Here is a 19,976-nt window from a genome sequence, read left to right as displayed (position 1 = left end):
TCCGATTTTCTTTAAAAAAAAATTATTGCGACGGGGATTATAGGGTGTTTGCTTTGTTTTTCCTTTAAATTATTAAAGAAGAGACAACATGACCATCCCTGCGGTCATTCAACGGCAATTTTTTGTCATACAAAATCACAGAACACGGCCCAGCATGCTTATAAAAAGCGAGTTACACCTTTGTTTAAACAGAAAATTGCTTAATTAATAACATTTTTTTTTTGTTAGTGTGAAAACAGTGGTATGGATTAAAAGTGATGTCACTAGTTATTTTTGCTTTTCAAAAATATTTAAAAAAAAAAATTATTTTTTTTTATTTCAAATTAATATTTTATACTAATCTTAAAAATAATTTTTAAAAAATAATAAAAAAATATTATTTTAATATATTTCTAAATAAAAAATACTTTAAATAAATAAAAAAAAAAAAAGTGCACAATCACACTCCCAAGACCCAGTGCTGAGACTTTTTTAACTGCAAATATACAACTTTTACCGTTAATTCATAGTTTATCTTCCCAGCCCCTATTCATCTTCCACGCAGGAAGAAGATGAGATCATACATATGGCTGCGATGTCATCTCCATAACAGAAGCAGCACAATGGCAAAATGACAGCATTCTCTTTATACTCCAAAAAGTTCATAAGCACGTAAAAGGGGTACCGTTAATTTATAGTTTATCTTCCCAGCTTCATCTTCCACGCAGGAAGAAGATGAGATCATACATCTGGCTGCGATGTCTCTCTCATCTCCATAACAGAAGCAGCACAATGGCAAAATGACAGCATTCTCTTTATACTCCAAAAAGTTCATAAGCACGTAACAGGGGTAATTATAACCAACAGTGATAGAGTCATTTTTTATTTGGCTAAACGCAGAGTCATGTTTTATACAGAACCAATGGTACTGAACCATGAAATAACCACACCATTAGTTTTCACTGGGAAGAATTTGCAGGTTCAAACTTAAGCGATACACTATTGACACAATGGCGTTCATCGGTGGGAGTTCGAAACCCTTCGCCTTTAAACACATGTCCCAGATGTCCACCACAAGCTGCACATGTAATTTCAATCCTCATACCATCTGGATCCGGCTGATAACAATTGCCAACCTTGTTAATATTTCATGACATAAATTGCTATAAAATGGTAAGCGAAGAAGGGGAAACTAGCAGAGCAAAAGAGCTCACAATGCGATTAATGGCTCCAGGAAGACCCTCGTAGAAAGCTGGCCAACCACAACCGGAATTAAATTTGGTTGTCGACCTGTACAGGGGTGTTCCACATCCTGCACAACCGTAGACACCCTCTTCAAAAACTTTGTCATATTCCCCCGTGCCAGGATACCTGCACAACACCCAAACAAGGTGAAAAATCACAAGGAATAAAGCATAAAACCTTGCTAGCTTTCTTGAGAAACGTCCGCACGATTCATTCAAGAGCACTTGACCATTATGCACTTCATCTAGTAATAGAGATTTCAAACAGATAGACCAGGCAGATTGAATGTGATTGAGGGAGATGGCACAAAAGGATTCGTATAGCAGAACCCAACTATTTTGGAATTAAGGCTTGGTTGTTGTTGTTGTAGAATAGGCACTTAGGCAGAGGTTCTAATGCATATCTCTAGTCCTTCATTTAATTTTTGAAGAACCAAGGCAGAAGAAAGGAAAATCTGAGATCTTCCTGGCAGCCAATTCAATGCCATCCAGCAATAAAATTCCAAGTTCTAGACTTCTAATATTATCCTGACTACCACCCATCTTCTGCTTCTCATCCCTTTCATGTTGCTATCTCACTCCCTTCCCTCTTGCCTCTGGCAGTCGAGGCAATCAGCATGACATTCAGCCAAGTTAGTAACACCAGTGTAAAATTTTAAGTATTGCTACTTCACCAAATCTATGATCATCCTGACAGCAGCATGTGAACATGCTAAAAAGCCACACGTCCAGCTGATAGACAACCATAAAAGCTACATACTAGTTGCCAAGGCATAAATCAATCAACCTTTTTCACTCTAAACCCAGGTTGGGATTGCCAGCTTTGGCAAATCACAGAACAGAACATAGCTACACCCTGGCTCAATGTTCTATTTGCTACTATACAATGTACCTTATTGTCTAAAGAAAGATCTGCAAAAGCGATTCCTCTAACCAATCCTAAGTTATCATACCTGGCCTGGGTTGCAGGTTTGCCGAGTCAACCTCAAAGCAATATCATTTTGGTTTTTTATAATGAAACAACATTGTTTCGGACAAAAAAATAAATTAAATGATGTCGCTTTGGACAAAAATTAAAAAAGAAAATTAATCCTCAAAGTTGACTTAGTCAGGTATCATCCAGGTCTGCCGTATTTGATAGGGTCAACCCGGATCAGGTCAACCTCCAAACTAGTTCAAAATGAAACCTGGCCCAGGTCACCAAGTCCTAACAGGTAGGTTATACTTCTATTCCTCCTGGATTCTGTTGTTGTGAACTTGCAAAGGAAATCTAAATCAGCTTAGCATTTGAGATGAAACTTTTTTTGTGAACTTCTTAAGATCTAGCACGTTCTCGATCTCTTACCTGCTAAACAAACATGCATGTCCGCTTTTCCTATTTTTATCACAATTATTTTCCCTGCAAACTCCTGAATCCCGTGTTACATCAATGCCAATCAGCCCCGGAAGTAGAAAACATCATTTTAACTTCTTAAAACTGAAAAGCATGGGCCATGAATCAGCAAAACAAAACTCGAACACGTTCAATAAACCATTAAGCCACAAAATAATGTAAAAACCAAATGCTCCTCTTGCAATCATATTCTTAGAAGTTTTTCATGCACGCTGGATTTTACATGCATTCAATAGGGATAACATTCAAAGGGACACTAAAAGAGATTATTTCGAGCATGTCCCATCCAACAGAGTTCAATTGAATCGCTTTAGCAAAGAACAGAATTCAGAAGAACTACTTGAACTTTGATTGTTAAGAAGTTAACCAAGCTCAGAAGTAGATAAAACAACAAAATGAAAAAACAAACCAAGAATTCATCGCCAGAGTATCAAGCCACAAAACATCATAGAAAATGAATCAAAATTTTGTTACAGATAAGAATCTTGATGTTAAGGTTAAGCTACCAAAAAATATGTAAAAACCAGACGCAGAATAAAACAAACCAAGAATTCCTCAAAAAGTCAACCAGAGCATCAAGCCACAAAACAACATGAAAACGAAACAAAAAATCAAAATTTAATCATATATAAGAATCTTACTCTGTGCCTTTTTGTCTCAAAATACGAAACTGCTCTGGGGACAAAACAACACGCCATTCCTCCTCGGACTTCTGGACGGACCCAGGAGCAGCCATGGCTATGACCCCACCACCACGAAACTGCCGCTTGGTTTGATAGATGGACCCAATAGAAGCAGTAGCTGAAATGGAGTGGGCAGTTGGTTTTGGAGATAAAAAATTGAAATGGGTTTTGGTGAAGGAGGTGGATATGGAGGGAAGTGGAGAGATAAGTTTGGAGAAAGCGTGTCTGGTAGGTGTGGAGGAGAGAATTGTTTTGGTGGAGGAGAGTAGGGGAGGTTTCAGGCTGTTAAAGCCCATTTTAGAGACTCTGTCACAGAGTGACCAGGCTTTCTTTGGATATTGGTTTTATTAATGCTTTTCTTGGTTCAGAATTCGAGGGTGTGTTGATGAGCGTGTACTGTTGGTAGTCTAAAGTGTTTTTTTATTTAAAAGTATAATAAAATAATCTAAAATTAAATTAAATTTTTAAAAGATATAAATTCAACCACGTTACCGAACATTTTGTTTAGCGTTGACCAGCTCCGGTGTTCGGTAATCTTTTCCACGGAAAGGGGATAAGAGTGAAGTGTTGGGTACTGGGCCGTCGGGCCAGAACCGGTTATTGGCCTTTCCTTTGGATTATCAGTAGCTTCCTGTTAGGGTCAATGGGCTCATAGTTCCTTCGGATACCCCTTTCCTCATATCTAGATTGATATGGCATTTTGCCATCATCCGGATTAATATCATCATCCTAAACATAGGATCTTTTCCTTTTTCTTTGTGGATACAGGGCTAGCGATGATAATTTAATTTAAATTTAATGAATATTAATCCAGTCTGAAACTTATCAATTTAACTCAATATATATATACACACACACTTTTGTAGAATATTTAAATTTTTTAATGCAGTATAATACACGCGCGCGCGCGCGCACACTTTGTATGTATGTGTGTGGTATATGTATATATATGTATGTGTGTGTGTTAATTATTTTATTTTTTATTAAATAATAATCAAATAATAAATATTTATATAGATATATGTAATTCAACGTGTAATTCATAAATTTTTAAATTTATTACCTAATAAATAATAAATAAATTATAAAAATTAAAAATTACAATATATACCTATTATCATCCCAACTGCAATCTAGACGTGGTTAATATTTGGGAGTGTGGTAATGGTTGTGTTTTTAAAGTGTTTTTTATTTAAAAATATATAAAAATAATATTTTTTTTAAAAAAAATAATTTTTTAACATCAATACAATCTAAAACTACTAAAAAATTAATTTAAAATAAAATAAATCAATTTTTTAAATAAAAAAACTTTAAAATATAGAAACAAACAAAACTTAATAAACTATATAAGTGGAATGAAACTTAAGAATAGGAGAATAGCTAACCTTATTGACATCCAATACAAAAGTAAGTTTGGAATTAAGAGATTTGTTTTTCTTGTGGTTGTTAATATGATGATTACTGGAAGTTTACATGATTGTTAATTTCAGGATTCATAAAATTAGTTGAGTTGCGCGTAAACTCAGTCGGATATTCACGTTAATTAAAAATAAATAAAGGACATTTACACTAATTAAAAAAAAAAAAAAAGTGATTCTTTCGAGAAAGGAATCAAGACACCAAACTTTAGATTCAAAAGAAAGTCTTCAATTAGCTAATCAGTTCTCTGAGAATTTGTAAACACGAACTTCCTATCATTGCTTAGAAGCTTTAGAATTTACTCGGATAGTACGACAAACACGAGATTTCCCGTCACAGTATTTCTAATTAATCATGTCTTTCAAATTTTTATTTGATATTGTAGTTTAATTATATTTTTATTAAAAAATAATTTTTTTAGTTTTAAATTAATTTTTATGTATTTTTTTTTATTTTAATACATTAATATCAAAAATATTTTTAAATATATTTTTAATAAAAAAACATTTTAAAAAACAATTTAGATATGGCCGGCTGTTCCTCTTGCAATGTGAATTGTACTGTTCGGTCCAGGATGCAAATGTTAGGTGTGGAAATCTATGTTCAGGTCTTTGAAGTTTTTTTGTTTTTTTATTTATTTAGTCCTTGTAGTATTAATTTTTTATATTTCAAAATTTGAATGTCCATGAAGAAGAAATAAAATCGAGAGAGAGAGAGGAGGGAGGGAGGGAGGGAGGGAGGTTTAAGTCAACCATATTTCAGCCGTACGAAAGATCAATCATTGTGATAATTAGTTCATCATGAAAAAAATGTTTTATGAATGTGGTTACAATATTTAATTTTGTCAGGAAAATTAGATCAAGGCTTGAGATTTTCTAGTATTTAATTTGATTTTAAAATTTTAAATTAATAAAGGATGTTTTGAATTATAAATAGAGCTATAAAAGTTTACAGGGTTTTTTAAATGAAAATAAATAAATTTTTAAATTTTTTAGGTCCAAAACCACAAAATTCTTTTTTTTTTTTATAGTCCGAGCACTGGGGACACCCAAAATTAGCTGTAGCAGATTACACATTACTTGCTCCAATGGCACATGCGTTGTCAGATAGTGTTATCTTGGAGTAATTATTTTTTATTCTGTTCGGTTTTTATAAAAAAAAACAATCAAATTGAATTATAAAAAAAAATAACTGAAACCGGTTCAAACCAACCGGTTTCGGTTCGGTTTGGTTTTTTAGATAACAAACCGGTTCAAATCGATTTGGCTCGGTTTTCCTGATTTGGCTCGGTTTTTTTCCTGTTTTTTTATTTGGGTTCGGTTCGGTTTTTTCGGTTTCAGGTTTATAAAACCGAACCGGTCAGTTTTTTCAAAATTCTAATCGGTTTTTTTTTACGGTTCGATTTTTTCAGTTATTTTTTTCTAATTTTCTCAATTTAATTAATTTTTTAATTTTTTTACTTGCCCCTAATACATCTACTTAACTTTAAAAAGAAATGCAGGTCGCGCCTAGGCTTTTTCATAATTTTTCATATTTATATGCATAATTTTTCAAAAAAAATACGGATGAATATTTAATGAGATTAGAAAATATATATTTTTATTAAAAATATCTTATATTATTTTCTCCAATTAGTTATTCTTTTATTTTCCTTCACAGTTGATAAAAAATAATATAGATATTGCTTTTGTTTCCTGGTTTAAAATTACTTTACAAATCATGATAGTAAGTTTTTAGATAAAAAATCATGTGTATGGTAAAAATAAAATAAATGATTAACGAAAATAGATTGTTGGCTAAGGGAATATATTTCTTCTCCTACATCTAAATCATTTAGTTCTTACAAATTATCAATTCAATGCATGAAGTTTTTTTCCTTTCAAAAAGACATGTTATTCGTGGAAAAGTCATGTATTTGCCTGGTAAAAATAAAACAAATGCATAAAATAAAAAGGAAAAATACATTTTTCATTCTAGAGTTTAAATCATTGAAATTATTTTGAATATTTATTCTACTAACCACAAAATTAAATAAAAATAAGTTTTATAGTTGTAGGATTTGATCCGGAAATTAACATAGCTCAAGTATGCGCTAACTTGTCAAATTAGAAGTTTAATAAATCAACTCAAGTTTTAATTTTTTTATTTTTTTAAATGATATTATTTTTAAATAAAAAAATAAAAATTTAAAATAATATCATTTTAATATAAAAATAATAATCCTTTCACCAATTGAGCCAATTTTCAGCTGACATGTCACCAAGAACCTTCCTAGCTGCATCATGCCTTGTAATTAGGGATTTATACAAGGTGTGGTTACGAGAGAGAAGGATTTCTACATGTAATTATTTGGTGGTATTTGGAATAATGATAATAATTAGTTTTGAAAATATTTTTTATTTAGAAATATATTTTTTTTTAAAAAATAATTATTAATATTAGCACATCAAAATGATTCAAAATCATAAAAAAATAATTAATTTGAAGAAAAAAATAAAAAATCTTCAAAAACACTTTTTAAACAAAAAAACAAACACGCTTTTAAACTAATATTTGCTAAAAAAACCAAGATTTTTATTAGAAAGGACAGGATGGGAATGAGTTCATAGTTAGAGATGAGAATTTAATATGAAATTGATGTATATATTTTCTAGATACAATGAATAATCAATAAAAATATTATCAAACTCGACCCAAAACCTTTCCAAACCTAATCCAAAATATATATTTATATTATATTAATATAATTATATTTAGATTTTTTTAATACAATATAATATATACATATCTTAATATCAAAATAAATCTCTCTCTCTCTCACTTAGCCAGTCTCAAATCAGGCCATGACCCATCCAAAATTAAGTCAGGTAACAATCAATCTATACCTGAAATCGGTCTATGAGTGGTGGGAGAACCAACGAGATAAATTAAATTAAAACGTAATCTAAACTCGATTTACATTTTTCCCATTCTGGATTCCTCAACACTCGAATTTCAAACAACTCAGTTCAAATAAAAGGAATTGCCGGTTGGTTTAAATCAATAAAAATTATTTTTAAAAGAAATTAAGTTGAATTTTAATTATATCATAAATTAATCTTTCAAGTTTATTACATCATATAAAAATAACTCTGGGTTAATTTTCTTACGCTCAAACTGAGTGAGGAAACGGATTAAATGGATTCCAAGTCAACTCAGTAAACCAGGCCTAAATTATATAACAAATATGGTTTTGGGGAAAATTCAAATCTCAACGTTATAAATGACCGCAATATAAAAAGTTAGCTCACCGTTAGACCAATCAGCTACTGGCTCTTCCTGGCCACTATAGTTGACAAATAATGGAGGGTGACAGATTAGAACAAAACCATGGTTAGTTATAAAAAGAATCAAACATCTGACCTTTCCTAACTCCTAGCGCAGTCCATGGCGGGCGTGTGGACAAAACGCGTAAATATCCCTTTTCCGATTCCAATCCCGTTTTCCTCCTGCCTAAAACCGACCTTTTCCCTTCCTCCTCTTCCTTGTTGGAAAAGGTCATAAAATCATGGGAATAGTTGTTACAGGTCAATATATATATATATATATACAACCCAAACAAAGACCACCGCAACGCCATTCCCTTGTCAAATTATTATTATTAGTTTTTTTTTTCTTCGCCAACCCTCCCCTCTCTAACCCAACAGCACATCTTCAAAATTATATCCCTTTCTTCTTCACCTTTCTGATCCACCTCCAAATTATCCTCTCATTACTCGGGGATCAAGTTTCAGTAACTCTCTTGTCGTCGCCTCCATCTTTTCTTCGCCGATGGCGGCGGCATTCGGTTTCGCCACCTCTATTGCTACTTCTACACCATCAAATCCTAACCTCCGTCCATTGGCTGTGTCTTGTCCTCAGTTGCAAACCTTCTACAAACCCTTGAACAATAGAAGGGCATCGGCTTTAAATCAAAGCCTTCGTGTTAGATGTGAAAGTGTGAGTCAGAATTTGAATTCAATCGACAAGGAAGAATTGAAGAGATCGAGTGCTATGGCGCTTGCGCAACTCAAGGCTTCTGCAATCGACAGTGAGTTTGCTCCTTTTTATTTCGATTATTTGAAATTGGATAATGTGTGTGCTTCGCTTTATTATGTGGTGCAAAAAGGCTGTTTTTTTAGCTTGCTCAAATTATTTTATATTTACGATAAAAAATTATATGCTCTATTTAGAAGCATGGGATTGAAAACCTTGTAAAGGTAGTGGAATTTAGCTTTACTAGATAAGAAAGAGACAGTGATCCTGGTGGTGATGTGAGTATTGTATGGTAATAATTATTAAGTGGAAGGATTTTTAAACTGGTTTTGATGACACGAGAGTGTTTTAGTGATTATATATATATATATATATATATTAGCATGGAAGATGTTTTGCAGCCATATTTATGGGTTCAAGAATTTATTTTACTTCGAAGGATTAGTTAATTCTGTGAGTATTTAGATCAATCATAATTTGCTTGTGTGGGTTTTGGATGTCCGTGATGCCATTAACTAGCAAGAAAAAAAAATTAAAATTGAAGAAGCAGAGGCCTGTGACACCCAAGCGCTGAATTATACCAGCCTTCCTGGTTGTAGTGACACCTATTTACTGTTCTGCATTAATGGTCTTAACTAAATCTTAAATCTCCTTTATCTGTAGCCTTAGTTTCAGGTTTTTCCTGCTTGTATTTTCATTTACGAGTATTTCACGTAGGGGTGTGAATTTATTATATCATGTTTGTCACTTCGAAATCGACCAGTTTTTTGTCAATTTTGTTTTTCTTATTGTTCTTATACGACTCCTTGCTAAACCTTCCTGGAATTGTTCATCAATGCTAATTGCTGAAATACTATTTTTTTTATCAGGGTATACAAAGGAAAAGAGCAGCATCATTGTCATTGGACTCAATGTGCACACAGCACCAGTTGATGTACGTGAGAAGCTGGCCATCCAAGAAGCCCAGTGGCCTCAAGCCATTAGGGAGCTCTGTGCTTTAAATCATATAGAAGAAGCTGCTGTTCTCAGTACTTGTAACAGAATCGAAGTATATGTTGTGGCTCTTTCTCAACATCGTGGAGTCAAAGAAGTTACTGAATGGATGTCTAAGGTACTTGTTTGCCTTTTTTTGTGTTTCTTCAGAATTCTCAAATAGAGCATGAAAGAGAGATGAAATACCTTTAAATTGCATGTTGGTGTGGCGTCTGTTTGGAGTGTGCTTTTGAATTGACCCGGCTCACCCTGCTCAAATCCACCTGTCCTACTAATATTAGACTATTCCTACCATTTCTTACTGTATATAGACTTTTCAAAATTCATTGAAAATATATTTGATATATTTCTACATGCATCAACCGGGAATGTTGCTCTACACATATTTGGTCAAAACATCTATTGAATAAGGATACATGTTTAGGGAAATATCAAATTCAATTGTTCATATTCAGACATAGTGGTAAAATCAATGTCGACCATGGTCCATAATTAACAATTTTTCTTTTGACAGATTAGCGGGGTTTCTGTTTCAGAGCTTTGCCAACACCGATTTATGTTGTATAATAAAGATGCCACAAGACACCTATTTGAGGTAGCTTCTGGACTCAACTCAATTGTTCTAGGAGAAGGTCAAATCCTTGCTCAGGTGAAGCAAGTTAAAAAACTTGGACAAGGAGTTGATGGCTTCAATAAGAAAATTGGTGGGTTGTTTGAGCATGCTATCATTACTGGGAAACGGGTTAGAACTGAAACCAACATTTCCTCTGGGTCAGTTTCTGTTAGTTCAGCTGCTGTAGAGCTTGCATTAATGAAGCTTCCAGAGTCCTCATATGCAACTACTAGGGTATTAGTAATTGGAGCTGGCAAAATGGGGAAGCTTGTGATCAAACACTTGGCTGCTAAAGGGTGCAAAGAAATGGTGGTTGTGAACAGAACTGAGGAGAAAGTTGCTTTAATCCGTGAAGAGCTTAAGGATATTCAAATCATCTATAAGCCCCTTTCAGAAATGATGGCATGTGCTGCTGAAGCAGATGTAATTTTCACAAGCACTGCATCAGACACTCCACTGTTCTTGAAAGAGCATGCACAGACACTCCCTGTGGACACAGAAATGGGAAGGCGGCTTTTCATTGATATTTCAGTTCCCAGGAATGTAGGACCATGTGTCTCGGATCTTGAGACAGCAGAAGTTTACAATGTCGACGATCTCAAGGATATTGTGGCAGCTAATAAGGAGGATCGGCTCCGGAAGGCTATGGAAGCACAAATAATTATTTCCGAGGAATTAGAGCACTTTGAAGCTTGGAAGGATTCCCTTGAAGCCGTTCCTACCATTAAAAAGCTACGGGCTTATCTTGAAAGGATTAGGGCTTCTGAACTGGACAAGTGTCTCTCGAAGATGGGTGATATTACAGATAAACAGAAGAAAGCTATTTATGATCTTAGCATGGGCATGATGAAGAAGTTTCTTCATGGTCCAATGCAGCACCTAAGATGCGATGGGAGGAGTGACTGCCAAAAACCAGAGGAGATGCTTGAGATTATGCATGCTGTGAATAGAATGTTTGACCTTGAGACGGAGATAATTTTGGACACAGTTCGAACGAAAATGGAAAGAATCAAGAAGTGAGCTCTTCATAAAGGGTACTTTTCCATTTTACTGCACCAAAGGGATGTTCCTTGGGTGTTCTTGTTGTGATATTATACACTGAAACAGAATAATCGATTCTTTGGAGACCCATTTTTTAGAGAGAGAGAAATAATGGCTGCTATCCTCAATGGTGGCTTGTCATTTTTTTTTTGCGCTCAATAGTAATATAGAGTCAGGCTAGTAGGGATTCAGATGAAAATTTTGTAGCCACAGATCGTCCTAATTGTCGAGGAATGAGGAGCGTGATTCTTTATTTTTGTAATTATTTCACAGATTTTATTGCTACACTCGACATGTCATTCATCCTTGGAGTCGTCTTCCAAGCTCTTACTGTGATTCCGTTCTGATGCAACATTTCCTTGTACAGCTGTTGTTGTTGCCAGTTGATAATTCTTGAAACTGATAACAAATTGCACAAATGTTTTACAGGTCTTTATGTTTCTGGGAATATCAATTTCTATTTATTAATAACTGTGTTTATGCGTTATTATGCTCCTCTTTTTTTAAAAAAAATATACTATAATTTTTTCTTATTAGATTACAGGACTTTAGCTTTTTCTTACTACTTTTATTTAGTTATCGAAATGTTCAAGGTATCAAGTCTTGAAAACTCACCATATTGCCAGGAGAAATTTTATGGTAGCTAATATATTTTATTAATTATTCTATAAAATTAATTTTATAGGAATAGATAAGTACAAGTAAAAAATAAAAATATTATATAAAAATATTTTTATTATTTTTTTATAAATTATATTTTTTCTTCCACTAGTGTTTATTGTTTTTTTAAAGGGAGTACTGTAAAATTTTTCTAAAAACTTTCTTCATCCTTTCAACTATCTAAACAAAATTTTTTTGTTCATCATTAAAATTAAAATTAAAACTAAAAGATATTAAATTTCCATAAAAAAGAATAAAACAAAAAAGTTGCCAAATCATTAAATATCCCATGCATGAGTATACTTAAAATGCGGGATTATTCTAAAGAATCCGTGTAAATACTAAAAGTGCCCCCTCTTCTTCTACGAAACCCTGGCGTTCTACACACTATATTTATTTGTCAGCCCTTTTTTTTTTTTGTAATTAGTATTTAGTTTACGCAATAATGTCTAATAGCAAAATCAATCAAAATTAAAAACCAGGGAGAATGTATAAATGGTAAATAAGAAATTAAATAAGAGCAATATCGTCCAAAAGAAATCTAAACTGACACGTGTTTCCCCAACGATTTTACTGCCAGATTTATTTCTCGATTCCCACGCTCACCAATTCTCTCTTTTCTTTAGAGTCGCTCTCGCAGCCTTCTTTCTCTAAAAAAGTTGTTCAGGTAACGCCATTTGATTATCCTTTTGGATTTTTAATTGAAATTCAAATTTGATTGTGATTATGATCTTGATACTGGGAAGTTACAAAATTTAACCATTTGATTTGCAAAGATCCCCACCCTAACAAACTAACTGTGATCTGTTATCGTTTGTATCTATCGTAGCAGTTACAATTTGTTTTTTCTTTCTTGCTTCTTTTCTTGCTTGAATCTTGGCTTCCTTTTCTCTCTTATTTCAATAGGTAGTTAGTTTGCCTTTTCTTGATCTTTTCTACTTTTAAATTTGTTAAAACTATGTCCCAAAACAAAAAAGAAATGGAAATCGTCAGGAGGGAGAGAGAGACTCAATTAATGAGTATGTAACTCAGGTTATGTTATGGTGTTATTCACAGGAATGATTGGTTTTTTTGTGTTAATCTGTGTGTTTTATTTTTGCTGTGATTGTGTTTATTATTGTTTACGGTTTATTTTGGGTTTCTCGAGGAGGATTAAGGAAGGTATATCTCTCTCTCATGGTTTGTTTTGTTAGTTTTAGGTTTATGAGGGTGGATGATTCCTATTCCTATCTTTCGTTATCACTTAAATCATTGTAGTTGATAAAATTGAAGTTGCTTACTGTATCTTCTTTTATTTAGCAAGTTCATGCAAACTGTATTTTTATCCATCTCGGAACCGACTATAACACTCCTTTTCCCGGCCCCGCGCCAAACAATTCCCTCTTCCTCTTCCTCTTCCTATCCCGGTGTGCCTCTTACACCAGGCATTTCATTAATGTACGCTTGACCTTTACAAATAGTAAGAGGAAAAAAAAATGAAAAGAAACGGGAAAAGAAGTTTTTTTACAGTGTTATTCCAGCCATGTTTCCCAAATAATGCCTCCACCCAGAATTGTCAAATTTTAATACTCGTCAGTGTATCTCCTGTTCTGTATTTATTATCATTACGCGAGTTTTGGCTACTTGGGTGATCTTGTAATTGCCATTTATGATTTGTTCCCTAACAACATTTAAAGGATTGTTATGTAGGTATTAGCTGGGTTAATCTCGTAATTGTTGTCTATTATTTGTATCCCTTCTCTTCTCTTTCTTTATTCTCTCTCTCTTCTTTTTTTGAGGAGGATACGTGTCCTGAATTAACCTAGAAAGATGGAATGACTAGCGTTATCACTGTCTTCACTGATTGACAGAGAAGATGAATGGCAGTTTCTTTTCCTTCTTTATTAAATTTTTGTTCTCATAGATATCGAATACTGCAGTTTAAGTGTGTTGTTCATATCTAGGTGGTGCTCAACAATTTATTGGTGATAACTTTGATGGGTTATCTGTTATTGACTAGCAGGTGGTTTAGAATTTTCATGCTATTCGACTATTTTGAGTGAAATCAGTAGTGAGGTTATTGACTTTTCTTTTTCTACAGGAATGGAACTAACTACTGCCAAAGATGCATTTGATCGCGTTGCTGAGAAGCAAAAATTATCGTTTTCTAAATGCCAAGAAGTAATCGATCAAGTGAGCCAGGAAATTGAGCAGGCATTGGTAAAAATACAGTCAGTGGAAGATCCTATGTCTCCCGTTGATCAGAAATCCATCCTCACAGAACTGAAGCACAAGCTTATTGCAATTAGTCCTCTCAAGCTATTAGAAGGGTCACAGAAGGAATTGAATTTAAACCTTAGCAAGTTCCCTAAGGTCCTTGAAAAATCATTTCCTGACATATCCAAGGCATACAGGGATGTTGACTTTGATTTTCATATAGTGAATCAGATAATAGCAAGTCATTTTTACCATCAGGGATTGTTTGATCTTGGAGATTGTCTCATAAATGAAGCTGGAGAACCAGAAGCAGCTGCTCTAAGATCTCATTTCCTGGAACTGCATCAAATACTTGAGGCGATGAGGATTAAAAATATTGAGCCAGCTTTGAAGTGGGCCTCTACCAACCGTGAAAAGCTAGTGCAGAATGGTTCAAATATTGAGCTGAAACTTCACCAGCTGCAGTTTGTAGAGATTCTAAAGAGAGGAAATCGTGCTGATGCCCTCAACTATGCCAAAACTCACCTAGCTTCTTTTGCTTCTAGTCACTTGAAAGAGTTTCAAAAGCTAATAGTTTGCATAATGTGGATAGGCAGACTTGAAAATTGTCCTCACTCTGAACTGTTTACTCCAATCCATTGGGAGAAGTTGACCGAGGAGCTGGCTCGGGATTTCTGCAACTTTGTCGGTCAGTCCCTTCAGAGCCCATTAAGTGTGGCAATAGTAGCTGGGATTGAAGGTTTGCCGACTCTCTTGAAGCTGGCAAATGTAATGGCTGCAAAGAAGCAAGAGTGGCAGGCCTTGAAACAGTTGCCGGTGCCAGTAGAGCTGGGAAAGGAATTTCAATTCCATTCTATTTTTGTCTGTCCTGTAAGTAGGGATCAAGGCAGTGAGGAAAATCCACCGATGCTGCTGCCATGCCTCCATGTTCTCTGCAAGCAGTCTATCATGAAGCTATCAAAAGGCAGCTCCAGGGCATTCAAGTGTCCTTACTGTCCAGCTGAGGCTTCAGCTGCGCAGTGCAGGCAGCTATATTTCTGACAAAATTTGCACTCCTGTGTAGGAAAAGTCTGGAGATTTTGTGGGGGTCGGTGATGAGAACATGTTTTTGCTTGAGGGTTGCTGTATATAAACATTCTTTTCAGATTTATGTTTTGATTTTCGGATCTTTCAGTTGCTGAAATCCCAATTATATGGATGTAAATACATAAAAAAAGAACATCATGGACATGTTACCTCGATGTTTAACGCTTTTATCATGATACTGGACTAGGGCGTCAGCGTTCAGTTGAAATTTGTGTTTGCAACCAATGTCCATATACTGTGAATTGAGGATGGTACTACAGAAATGACCTTGGAAAGTGACGCTTGCTGCCATCCAAATCAGAAAGATGTTGCCCTTCATGGCCACCCGAAAAACCAACTTGCCCTTTATGGTCACCGAGAATTGTATGCCTGCCTACTGCAGGATCTTATTAGTTCTTTCATAATCATGAGCTCTTATAGAGGTGGGAAAGACCGAACTGATCAGAGCGGCCGAAAATAGATCGGAAGGTGGAATTATGACAGCAGAACGTAGGCACCGAAATCTTGAGTTAGTGTATGTTTAATTTTATATACATGTATTATTGCGCGTCACATGGATAAAGGGAGGCGGCTTAACAAGATTCGGAGGGGCTAGCTATCTGGTCAGAGTGGAATTCCGGTGAAATTGCATAACCGATGACCTCATTCAATTCTAATGTCCTGCCATTTGATGTCTTTTATGGTTGTTCCAATTTGCTTTTCCACAAGTGACGGGAAAAAGAATATGGGGGCTGTTTTCAGGGGGAAAAAAGCATCATACACACAACAAGTATTCAACTATAAATCTTCTACTTCTGTGAATTTATCAAACTTACTAGCCAAAAAGAAGCCAGATATGATTATTAACAACATCCAGCAGTTAACAGAAAACAACGAACCATCCATTCCAACAAAATTTCTATTACTACAAGATATGCCACCATGCTATCTTAAACATGTGGACTTATTCAGAAAACCCCATTATCCTCTTCAAACCAGGAAACAGCATTGAACGAGAAGAGTTTGAAGATGGCTTCTCTTCATGTAAATACTCTTCAATCATTTCTTCGACAGACCTAGCAGATAAAGGGTGAAAATTGGCACCCCATTCATTAACAAAGCCTTTAACCAAAACCCTTATCTCCTCTTGATCCATTTTGCTCCATTTCTTCTCCACTTCCTCTTTATCCAATGCCAAATAGTTGCAAAGCTCAGTGAAGAGTAATTCTCTGCTTTTCTTCATGGCCTCTTCTCTTTGCACCAAATGGGTATTTATTTTTGCAACTTCTGTGGCCAAACCTGATGCAAGATCCGCATCAGTTAAGCTGTTTTTGTTGGTGCATGGGATTCGGGTTCTGAAATGGGTTGTAGTCGGGAAGGGACAAGAATGGAATTTCGGAGGTCGGATAAGGGTGTTTGGAAAAAACAGATGCGTTCTGAGTGCCATTTTTGAAGTAACAGTTTGGGTGGGATTTTGGAGAGATTGAGGTTTTAGGGTTTGGTGGTTAAGGACGATTTTGTGAGAAACAGAGGACTCCCTGGGTGATGCTGTGCTGTGTTTGGAATTTCGAAAGGTATTAAAACTTTTGACGGCAACATTATACGACATCGTGTAGTTTATAGATGCAAAATGACTTAGAGCTGTTTGATATCATGTTAATAATATTTTTTTAATTTTTAAAAATTAATTTTGATATCAGTATATAAAACGATATAAAATATACAAACCATATTAAATTTTAATAAAAAACAAAAATTAAATTTTTTAGAAACACGGTTTATGCTTAAACCGACTCAGGGTTGATTCAGTTAAACCAGATCAATAATTTTTGTTTTAAAAAAGTCAATGCAACATTATTTTAAAAAATAAATCAACACCAAGTTTCGACTAGGTTAATCGATTGGGCCTCCAAGATGATCGGTCAAACAAAACCAATTTCAAATCGACCCAGCACGGCCAAGAAATGGAATGCCATTCAAATTAGTTTTGACCCACATTACCCCACTGGTTAAATTTGGCCGTGAAGGTTTTGTGTTCGAATCGTGGAAAGAGTTAAATTCATGGCTGTGCTTGGCAAACCATTATGCAGCAATCAAAGATGTGTTGCCCATCTCATAAAAATTCACAAATGTCTAACAGACCTTGCACATTCATGTTAGAAGCCATTTATGGGGATATCTGCAAAATATAGGAACTTTACATGCCCTTGCCAATGTTCTTCGCTGAGTCTCCATCCCTCCATGGGTGTGAGCAGAAACGACCAGGCAGAATTTGCTGCAGCTAGAACAGTCGCTGAATGCTTGCTCGCAACTTCCTGAGATTAAATCGAGTAGCAAGTGAGAGCCTTTTCTTTTTATTAAAGTTGAAGATACGCAAGTCAACGCTATCATCAGAGTCAGCATCCATGAATGTCCAAATAATTTCCATTGCTTCTTCTGTCTCCTTTGAATAATTTGCAGCAAAACGTGTACATGGAAGAACAACAGAATCCATCCACTGAATACCAATAGCCAAAAAACCATCGAAGACAATCAAATGTAACTTGCAGGTTAAAAGCTTATCTAATCAAGTGCATTCGGTGCAAGCTGCTGCTCTGAGGAAGGCCCTTCTCTTATGAATTGTCTTCAAAAAACACAATAATACTGTAAACAAGCTGCATAGAATTAGAAGCAAAACTAGAGATTCATCCAAACATTGTAAAACTTGCAATGGAGGGATTAAGAAAAACAGCAAGACTACTCAAGTGGGCGAAAAATGAATCCCCAATGGAGTCTTTTTTTAAGATATGCTTCTAATTTCTTAGAATTAGTAGTCTCAAAACTCTTATCACCATAATCATCCACAGTGTCACTCCTACCTTTGTCCAGCAAATCCTTGTCAAGTTATTTTTATTTTATTTTAGCATTTGGAGTTTAAACTATAAAAAAATTCCCAATGGCACCCTTTGCCATTAAATAGTGGGTAAGTTCATCCACACGGTCCCTCAAGTTTAAAAAGTTGGTTAAATTAGCTCCTCTATTTTTTAATTTAGCAGTTCAACCCCCAGCTTTGAATCTGCGGGCCCTCCACCCCACCTATATGGAGGGATCACTGTTACAAGTACAAGGGCTGTCGTACTAAAAATTAAAATATAAGGATTAATCTAACCAATTATCAAAAATTTGAAAGACCATGCAATGAATTTACCCTTTAAGTTAAATTACAAAAAACTACTGAAATTCAGACCTTTTCAACTTTTTTTTCTTCTACAATTTGGGATATTAACTAATATACTAAAACGTGTGGGGGATTTACTGTTACCCCACACACAAATCACTGTGGATTACAACAGTAATCCACAGTGATTCTTATCCCTTTTTTTTTTTTTTTTCAACTTTCTTTTTTTTTCTTTTTTTTAACTTTCTTTTTTCTTCTTTTTTTTATTTATTTTTTTCAATTTTTTTTCCAATTTTCTTATTTTTTTTTTCATTTATTTTTTTTTCAAAATTATTTTTGTTGGTTTTACCTTTTAAATATTGACCTGGATAAAATTTTTGCTTAGTAATTTTTTTCTTTAAAATACTGTGAATTGTTGTGATGTTTTCCCACTTAGTTTTTTTATTTTATTTCTTTATTTTTTAAAATTATATTTATCGATTTTTTTTTAATATTGAACTGATTGAGAATTTGGTTTTGTTATTTTTTTTTATAAAACATTGTTGATTGCTACAGTGTTTCTCCGCATGGTTTTTTTTCTCCAAAATTATCTTTTTTTTATTTTATTTTTTAATATTGAGCTGGTTAAAAATTATAGTTATAATATGTGAGGAAAGCACTGTAATTTTTTTAAAAAAATATTGTTCATTCCCACATGGTTTTTTTTTTAATTTTTTTCAAATTATTTCAATTTTATTTTTTTAATATTAAGTTGTTTGTGAATTACAATTACAAGTCATTACAAATAAGGCTAAATCATGTGGGGAAGCACTGTAGCTTTCATCACAAAACACTGTGAAATTGCTACAGTGTTTCCAACATGATTTTTTTTCCTTTTTTTGGTGTTTGTTTTTTTTTTTCTAAAATTGTCTCTGTCGATTTTTTTTTAATATTGAGCTGATTAAGAATTTAGCTTTATAATTTTTCTCTTTAAAACACTGTGAATTGTTGCAGTGTTTTTCCAAATTTATCTTTGTCGATTTTTTTTTAATATTGAGTTGGTTAAGAATTATAATTACAGTAAAACTAAATCATATAAGGAAAACGTTATAGTTTTTCTCACAAAACACTGTGGATTGCTACAATATTTTTTCTCATGGGTTTTTTTCCTTCCAAAATTATCTTTGTTGGTTTTTTTTTTTAATATTAAGTTGGTAGAGAATTTAGCTTTGTAATTTTTTTTTCTTTTGATTAACTGAAAAGCTAAATCATGTGGCGAAAGCACTGTATCTTTCCTCACAAAACATTGTAAATTACTACAAATCATTTTATTCAGTCTCTAAGTTTTGGATCACCAACATAACTTTTTTTTTCGTCATGAAATATTTGCTCCATCATACCTTTAATTTCTATTACTTATCTAGCGCTGGTTCATAATTATAACACTATCAAATGTATTTGTTTTATAAGCCCGCGGCAGCGCGCGGACATGTTATCTCGTATATATATATATTCGCTTCCTCCAAGACCAAGTCCA

At 34.0% G+C, this 19,976-nt stretch overlaps 4 protein-coding genes across 7 annotated transcripts; 2 read left to right on the top strand and 2 right to left on the bottom strand.

Moving 5' to 3' along the window:
• Positions 1–833: 833 nt before the first annotated feature.
• On the bottom strand, positions 834–3,682 carry LOC7469676 (peptide methionine sulfoxide reductase B5). The gene is made up of 3 exons (XM_002313915.4): positions 3,258–3,682; positions 1,194–1,350; positions 834–1,097 (listed from the first exon to the last, which is right to left on the bottom strand). Exons 1-3 carry the CDS (start codon positions 3,593–3,595, stop codon positions 939–941), a joined length of 654 nt encoding a protein of 217 aa, XP_002313951.2. The 5' UTR covers positions 3,596–3,682; the 3' UTR covers positions 834–938.
• Positions 3,683–8,146: 4,464 nt separating this feature from the next.
• On the top strand, positions 8,147–11,734 carry LOC7469677 (glutamyl-tRNA reductase 2). Its single transcript, XM_002313172.4, has 3 exons — positions 8,147–8,790; positions 9,605–9,846; positions 10,243–11,734. Exons 1-3 carry the CDS (start codon positions 8,532–8,534, stop codon positions 11,359–11,361), a joined length of 1,620 nt encoding a protein of 539 aa, XP_002313208.3. The 5' UTR covers positions 8,147–8,531; the 3' UTR covers positions 11,362–11,734.
• Positions 11,735–12,569: 835 nt separating this feature from the next.
• On the top strand, positions 12,570–15,532 carry LOC7478770 (protein RMD5 homolog). Of its 4 annotated transcripts, none has more exons than XM_002313173.4 (2): positions 12,570–12,709; positions 14,123–15,532. In XM_002313173.4, exon 2 carries the CDS (start codon positions 14,125–14,127, stop codon positions 15,277–15,279), a length of 1,155 nt encoding a protein of 384 aa, XP_002313209.1. In that variant the 5' UTR covers positions 12,570–12,709; positions 14,123–14,124; the 3' UTR covers positions 15,280–15,532. The 4 variants fall into 4 exon arrangements, with proteins under 4 accessions (XP_002313209.1, XP_024464779.1, XP_052311852.1 ...); XM_024609011.2 differs by lacking the exon at positions 12,570–12,709 and adding an exon at positions 12,726–13,061; XM_052455892.1 differs by lacking the exon at positions 12,570–12,709 and adding an exon at positions 12,727–13,074.
• A 564-nt stretch (positions 15,533–16,096) lies between these two features.
• LOC7478771 (uncharacterized) lies at positions 16,097–16,900 on the bottom strand. The gene has a single exon (XM_002313916.4). The coding sequence runs from the start codon at positions 16,748–16,750 to the stop codon at positions 16,268–16,270; it is 483 nt and encodes a 160-aa protein (XP_002313952.1). The 5' UTR covers positions 16,751–16,900; the 3' UTR covers positions 16,097–16,267.
• Between the last annotated feature and the right edge of the window lie 3,076 nt (positions 16,901–19,976).

This window comes from Populus trichocarpa, chromosome 9, assembly GCF_000002775.5.
Source record: "Populus trichocarpa isolate Nisqually-1 chromosome 9, P.trichocarpa_v4.1, whole genome shotgun sequence".
NCBI lineage: Eukaryota > Viridiplantae > Streptophyta > Magnoliopsida > Malpighiales > Salicaceae > Populus > Populus trichocarpa.
This window is presented reverse-complemented; position numbering and strand designations above follow the sequence as displayed.